Source organism: Neopelma chrysocephalum, unplaced genomic scaffold (genome assembly GCF_003984885.1).
Source record: "Neopelma chrysocephalum unplaced genomic scaffold, ASM398488v2 Primary Assembly neopelma1_70, whole genome shotgun sequence".
NCBI classification, from domain to species: domain Eukaryota; kingdom Metazoa; phylum Chordata; class Aves; order Passeriformes; family Pipridae; genus Neopelma; species Neopelma chrysocephalum.
Window position 1 is genome coordinate 8474069 of NW_020897730.1, and position 7546 is coordinate 8481614.

General features: G+C 52.4%; 1 protein-coding gene across 1 annotated transcript; it reads right to left on the reverse strand.

Annotated features, from left to right (window-relative positions):
- Nucleotides 1–3542: 3542 nt before the first annotated feature.
- HES6 (hes family bHLH transcription factor 6) lies at nucleotides 3543–5250 on the reverse strand. The gene is made up of 4 exons (XM_027686105.1): nucleotides 5099–5250; nucleotides 4936–5022; nucleotides 4769–4850; nucleotides 3543–4695 (listed from the first exon to the last, which is right to left on the reverse strand). Exons 1-4 carry the CDS (start codon nucleotides 5222–5224, stop codon nucleotides 4292–4294), a joined length of 699 nt encoding a protein of 232 aa, XP_027541906.1. The 5' UTR covers nucleotides 5225–5250; the 3' UTR covers nucleotides 3543–4291.
- Between the last annotated feature and the right edge of the window lie 2296 nt (nucleotides 5251–7546).

Here is a 7546-nt window from a genome sequence, read left to right on the forward strand (position 1 = left end):
TTTGCTGTAAGAGGAGCATAATGGCAACTTGGAACCAGGCACCTCATGCAAGAAGATGAAAATATGTCTTAGGAAGCAGAGGAAGGGTAGGCTTCTGGTTAAGGCAGCTGGATTAATGGATTGTTTGGATCCTTGATTTTTCCATGTGCTTCATGTGTGAACTTGTTGAAACCATTGTGCTCTTCTGTGGAGCAAGATGATGTTCCCCTCCCAGGTCCTATTCATACTGGCTTCTGTGTTTCTGTGGTCCAGACCATGGCTGGTGGGACAGACTTGGCAGGAGATGTGTTGTTTGGCTCAACTGTTTTCATCTCCAGAGAAAAGAGCAAGTGGCTTGGGCAAAGGTCTTGGTGTGTTCCAGCAACTGAACAGCAGCTCTGTGAGCACACCCTGTGTGTCTGCAGGGTGGAGGAGCAGTTAGGGCTGGAGGCCTGCTGGCTGTGTGAGTGTGTCCATAGAGCTGTGCTTGGAGATGGGCTCAAAAACTGGGAAATACTGAAACTGGGCTCCAACAGATGGAAGTATCAAGAGTGGATAGCACCTTGGGGATGTTATCTATGGAGAGTTTACCATAACATGGCAAGGCTCTGGATGCCAGGATTAACCAACACTTCTTACAGGAGTAAATTCTCCTTTTTTGTGACTTGTGTTGATAGCATTCTGCTAATGGCAGCATCGGGGATGGTAAGAAATGTCAACTGTCTGTATTATAGACAGGAACAAACTGTCTGCTTAGCAGAGATTTTCCACATGATGTCTGTGCATCCCCTAACCCTGCCGCTTAGGGCTGGACTGAGCTTTTATTCATCTGTCCTTTTAAATGGAATAAAGACTAAAGCATTTATTTATTTTGAGAGGGAAACTGTAGAGAGCTGCATGATACTTGCTAGTGAGAGATGAAAGATGATGTAAGTTGATTTGGACAATCTAAAAGCTTGATCTTGCCTCCTGGCCTGAGGCTCTGACAAAAAAACTGGTATTTGTTGCCAAGAGGTTGGGAGGAGGTTTGAGCTGTAAGTCCTCGAAGCTGACCTGGTCTAACAAGGAGCAGTTTTCCTCTGCAACAGGTGTGAGTGACTGACATGCAAAGAGAGGGGAAAATGAGCCCTTCTTTCTATTATTCTTCAACTGCATATCAAACGAGAGGAGTCCTGTTAGTGTGCTGCCCATCTCTCCTTTTACAAGGCAGTACTGTCAGATCAGATTGTTTGTATTACTTTAGAATGGAAAAGAATAAAGGCAGTTTCTATAAAGAAGGACTTGAAAAGGCTTTACTGGTTTTTCATCAGAGCTGTTGGAAACCTTCCTTCCCCCACTGCCTCTTCCCCAGTCCCGCCCGCTCACCTCTTCCTGCCTTTGTCAGGGGAGTGTCAGATTTGACACCTTTGCAGTAAGGTACAGAAATGCAAATGGAGAAATCCAGCAACACCTAATCAGAGGATGTAAACTTTCTGTGAACCTAATTTGTGGATTTAAAAGAAAAAGCCATATTGCTAATAACACATTTCTAAAATGCTTTTGACACTTTTGAAAAACTCTTAGTAGTACTGCTCTGATCTGGCTTTTTCTTTTCAGCCAGTACAGGACTGGTAAATGCTGAGGGGATAGGCCTGTAATCCCTGTACTCTTCCTAACCATCCTGGCTTTGGGAGAGCAGCTGTCTGGGTGGCCTCACCTCTGCCTGTTTCTTGCTGCAGGAGCAGGGCTGGTACATGCCCAGGTCTCCAGTTGCTGTGGCAGATGTGCAGGGAATTGTGTGGGCCACCAGCCCAGGAGGGTTACCCCAGGTGTGAGAAGTGCAATATATGCAGGAATGGGAAAAGGCACAGGTAAATGGGGAAGGCCAGCTTTGGCTCCCATTCTCCAGGGCCAGTCCAGGAAAAGTTAAGCAACGAGTCCACGGTGCTGCTTAGAGATGGCTTTGCTGCCCCTGCCTCCATCCACTGCCAAACCAAGGCTGGCACTTCTTTGTTGACTCTGGGCTGTGTTTCTGTCACCAAAGTGTCAGGATTTGCACTTGCGTTCATAGGAGTGTTACAGAGACCCCTAACTGGAGGGTCTTTCATCTCATGGAAATGAAGCTGCCTCTGGTGTTCCTGCAGCAGCAGAGGGGCCCGAGTGGCTGCACTGGCCCAGGATCACCCCTGGATGTCACAGCTGAGGCCAGTGAGCTCAGACAGATGTCTCCAGTGCTGCTGTGTATGCTGGTGCGAACCACAGGCTGGGCTGTCGCTGTTGTTGCTGTGGCTTCATCTCCCTTTTGAGAGCCTCCTCACAGAAAGGGCCTTTTCCAGCTGTTACAGGTAAGGGGCTCTGGCTGAGTGCAGCAAGGTAACAATACACAGTGACATGCCCTGTGGGAAATGCCCTTGGTGGTACAGCAAGGTATTGTTACCTGGGCTAACTGTGGAGAGTGATACCTGGGGGTAAGAGCTTTATGTAAATAAACCCTGACTTGTGCTGGGCCTAGAGAGGTACAGCCTCAGTCCAAGAGGTCATCTTGTGTGTAGGTTGTTACTTTCAGTGCAAGTGTCCCAGGCTCCTCTTTCATTTACACTTTAAAATACTGACCTCCCTCCCAAAAGCAGAAGGGTCACTACAGCTCTCACTTCCCCTTGCTCAGCTGGTTTTTGCCCCTCTCCCCCCAGTTCAAAGGGAATTTAGCACAAAAGGGGATGAGAAGAACCAAACAAATTTGATGGCCATCTTTGAATAAGAACACCCACCTCGGGTAAAGAAAACTACAAAGGATAGGTCTTACCAGTATCCTAGTTTCCATTTTAATTATTCCATAGGGTTCTTAGTAAAACAAAGTTACATGTCCCCTGGTAGTTAGGTTGCTTCCTTCCTTGCTTGTTCTATGTTTGAGAACTTCCACGTATTAAGATACTTCACAGTCCTTTTTGTTTTCCTCTTTACAATGGCAGCTCTCTGAAAGGTATTTTCACAGCATAAATAACCTGGCATCTCCCCAAAGTAGGAGTAGGGAGGGATCAAAGCTCATATACGAGAATGCTGAGGGTCCCCCCCAAGCCCCCGAGAAACTAATTTTAAAGAATACCTTCCAAATCTGTTGCCCATTCTATCTAACTTTGCATTTGAGAGGAAGAAAAAAAAAAAAGACTCCAATCAACCAAACAAACAAAAAAAACACCCTCCTCGTGAAGTTATGCCCCAGGACAGGATTTGCCTGGCACTTCTGAAGTTAGGGCTGTACGTGTATGAGCAGCACCTTCAGATGGCAGATCCAGTATAGTAGGTTTGAGAATGGCATCCAGACCAACCAGCCTAGAAACCTGTGGCCTAAGACCAACCTTAGCCAGAATGACCTTGCTCCCTGCAATAACTTAAGTACTTGTCTTCTAATATTAAACAAAAGAAACATTTGAATTCCACTACTTAACAACACTAGTACAAGAATTAAGTGCTTAATTACCAGCATTGTTTCCATGATATACACATACTGTTGTTAATAATAGGGAACTGTATTTTTAATTTTTTTAAATGGGTTAGAAGTGTATCACATTCCACAATACATGCCATGTTGTGAATTCAGTTATTTTTTTATTAAAGATTAAAAATAATAAACATTTGACACCTAATATACATAAAGTCACAATAAACTCAAATGTGCTAAAAGCAAAATGTGCATAAAGACACTCATTTCTAAAAGGCACCCTGCCACCAGTATCTTTTAAATGTTTGTCTAGTTCCACCAGGTTTCTAATTTTCTCTCCCTTCACTGAAGGGGAGACTCTAGACTGCTACTGAGTACAGATGCTAACAAGACCAACCCCTTTCAGGGGTCTGTGCTATCACTAAAACACTTAAAACCGTGCATGCAGACTGAGCTCGAGCTTCTCATGGAGTTAACCATCACGATTTAAAATACACAAGGGCTTTTCCTTAAAAAAAAAAAAATGGTAGTGGTATTTGGGCCACTTATAAGGGCCAAGAAAAAAAGAGAGAGGGTTATAACTGCTGTGTATCCAGAGAGCTTTGCTACTACAACCCAACTCCCTCCTCCTCCCTCCCCTCCCCCTTCCCAACGTCTCATAAAAACAAACCCCTTAAGTTACAAAATGCCACACACACAAATGAAATGTTAACGCATTCGCTATTAGCCTGTCAGGGTCTGACAGCGTCAGAGCGCCACTGATACAGTCCTAGAGTGTGTGCACACACTCTCTCGCACGCTCACATACACACACGTGTGCCGGCAGTGCCCCTGCTGCCGTGGGACCCCTTGCTCTCCCCCATAGGTAGGTGTGCGTTGTCTCCCGCTCCTTCGTTACCAGGGTCTCCACATGGATTTGGGCAGGCCGGCCGAGGGCAGCCCGCGCGTCTGCGACGCGTCCAGTCCGTCTGTGCGGGTCTGGCCCGGCTCGGCCTCCGCCTCGTCCGAGTCGGAGCAGGTCTCCTCGCTGGGGGACGGCGAGGGCGCCGGGGCGGGCAGAGCCAGGGGGGCCCCGGCAGGCAGGGCTAGCAGCGCGGCATCCCCCAGAACGTCCGTGAGCGAGTCCGGGCAGCCGCCCTCGCTGAGGGGCATGGACTCCAGCAGGTGGTTGAGAAGCTCGGCAGCCGTGGTGGCGTCGATGCCGGGGCAGCTGGAGACGAAGGTGTGCACCTCGTGCATGCACTGGATATACCCGGCGGCGAAGCGCTCGCTAGCCTCGAGGAGCCGCCGCCCGCCGCCTGGGACAGAGGGGCGCGGGTGAGGCGAGGGCCGGGCCAGGCGCCACCCGCCACCTCCCGGGCCCGCACTCACCGCGGCCGCGGCGCTCCAGCACGGCCCGTACCCGCCGCACCGTCCGCTCCAGCACCTCCGCGTTCTCCAGCTTCGCCTGAAACTGACCCAGGGCGCCCCGGCCGTCAGCGCAGCCCCGGGCCCCGCCGGCCCCCGCCGGCCCCCGCCCCGCCCCGCCGCCGCCTCACCTCGCTGTCGGCCAGCAGCACCCGCAGCTCCCGCAGGCTCTCGTTGATCCGCGCGCGGCGCTTCTTCTCCACCAGCGGCTTCCTTGTCTGCGGGGACAACAGCGCCATCAGACCCCCCGCCCGGCCCGACCCCGCCCCGCTCGCCGCGGCCCCCGTCGCTCACCCTGCGGTCGGCGCGGGGTTCCGCGCAGCCTCGGCCCCGCAGCAGGCGGTCGGTGCGCGGCGCCATGGCGGCCCCTGAGCCCCGCTCCCGCCCCGCGCCGTCCGCTTTATACCCCGCGATTTGCATGTCAATGAGCCCATTGGCCGCGCCGCGCGGGCCGCGCCGCGCGTGGGCCGAACGGACCAATGGGCATCGCGCGCTTTGTCTGCGCCGGGGCGGGGCCGGGTCGGGGTCCGGCTGTGCCGGACCGGGGCGGGCGCGGAGCGGGAATGGGATCGGGGTCGGCCTCGCTCTCGAGGCTGACACTGCCCAGAGACTCTCGGTCCGGACTGTGGGAAGGGGACGTGCCCCTCCCTGCAGCGTGCGGTTCCGCGAAGCAGCGGTTCATGTCAGTCCAACCCTGCAATGAACCCCCAAACACCCAACGCCCGTTACGGGTTCAAAGCATCGGAACACGCGTGAGTGCGGTTCGTCGGGGGCCGTCGGTGCCCCTCGCTGCCGACAGGGACCGACCTGGGCGTGAAAGAGCTAGTCTGAGCTCTGAGCGGGAACCAGCGGGACTGAACAGGCACAGCTGGCCAGGGGCCAAGTCTTCCTTGTCCTGCCCCATCCCGGTGGATGGGGAAGCTCCGGGAGCCGGAGTTTGAGTGCCTGCTGGGGAGGACGCGCCCGTTCAGGCCATGCAGGGCTGTGCTGGACACCACGGCTGTGCTGGACACCACGGCTGCCCCCCGGGGCAGCCCTTCCCCAGCCCCAGGGTCCGCTCGCCCGCCCTGTGGCCGCGGGCAGCCGGGCCCCGAGCGCTCGGTGCCGTCCCCGGGCGCGTCCAGCCCTCCGCCTCCCCTGTCTGGAAGCGCCGGGCAGGCCGAGCTTTGTGCGGGTAACTTGATGCTGATGACAGTCGGCAGCTGCAGTTCCCCCGGCATACTGAGGCAAATAAAAGCATTAGGGCTCGTCCCTGAGGAGAGCGACAGGTGTTCGCTCCCGCTCCTTTGTTTCCCTCCTTTTATTCTCTTCGCTAATGCATGTCATATTTTTACCCCCCGAGGAAACGGGAGACGCGTCCCCCGCTTGACTCGGCACTGCCGCACGTTCGCCTCCCTCTATGTGTCCAGCATAGCTCCACTCCCGCTCCAGCTTTCTCCCGGTTTGTTTCGCCATGGAAAGCCCACTGGTTTTGGTGGTGCTGAGGTTATTCTTGCTGAGAGGTCTGATATGAGCTGTGGGCGCCCACAGCTGCATAGAGCCTCGTGACCTCCGGCTCCATCATTTGCTATGGATCCGCGCCTGTAGGTCGGTGCCTGGCGCGTCTCGCGTGGTCCTGCAGGTAACTGCACGTGCTCTGGGAAAGGCTGGGATGGCTCTTAGTCAGTCCCACTGTTACTCAAGGCTGCTTTTCATCTCCTAAGCGCTGTATAAACACCCGTGCCTGCACTGTGTTAATCCATGTCTGATAAAAGAGCAGACTGGGATAGAGAAGTTCAGCAGTGTCTTCTCACAGACATCACAGAGGAGCACATCAGGGATAGAGCTGGCATGTGGGGTATCCTGGCTGGAGACCTAAGTTCAGGCCACTCTGCTTTTTGTATCGCAGTGGACAGGAGATGTTATTTTCAGAAAGGTATTTCTGTTGTGTTTCTTCCTTTTATGTTAAAGCATCAGTACTTGGATTTTGTCAAAGAGTTTGTCCAGTTGGTGACAAGTTTCCCTGCACCAGGCAGGAGCAGAGTAGGATGTATAACTAAGTCTGTCCTTCTGCTTTTCATGTACGCAGTTCTCTGCATAACACAGTGTTGGAAACTGGCTCATTCTTTTCATTGATATAATTAATGCTGGCTAAGCAGAAATGCTGCTTGGAGCAGGCCAGGTACACAACATTTTTGTATTTAAGTGAGTAGAGACACCTGTGGCTGCATTTTGTGTATGTTTTATGCATACTTGGCCTGGCAGGGAAAAACCGTGATTGTATGGGTGCAAACTACAGTGAAGTAACGGGTGTCACAATTTTGGAGGAGCCATCTTCTTTCTGAAGCAAAACTAGGCACATAAGGTCAGCAGAGGTGTATAAAACACACTAATATACTTACACATATTTATAAAATATGCAGTAACACACAATGTATGTAATCACGTGGTAAAAGATGAACTAAAAGATTTTGTGAGCTTGTTTTCCCTTCAGAGAAAGCTTAGCTTTTCCTAGAACTGGGCTGGGGGGAGGTGAGTGAGCAGCTGCCTGGTGCTTGGTTGCTGGCTGGGGTTAAACCACAACACATAAGTAATCAGGTGCTCCAACAGTGGGGTTAATGCTGGTATAAATTCTGCTGATTTACACAAGAGGCATTGCACCGCTGTGGCTGCAGGTGCAGTCCCCAAACCTGTCAGGCCTCTTTACTGCAGGTGTTGGTATCAGCTGTGTTTCAGAGCTAACTTAGGCTGGAAGATTAACTG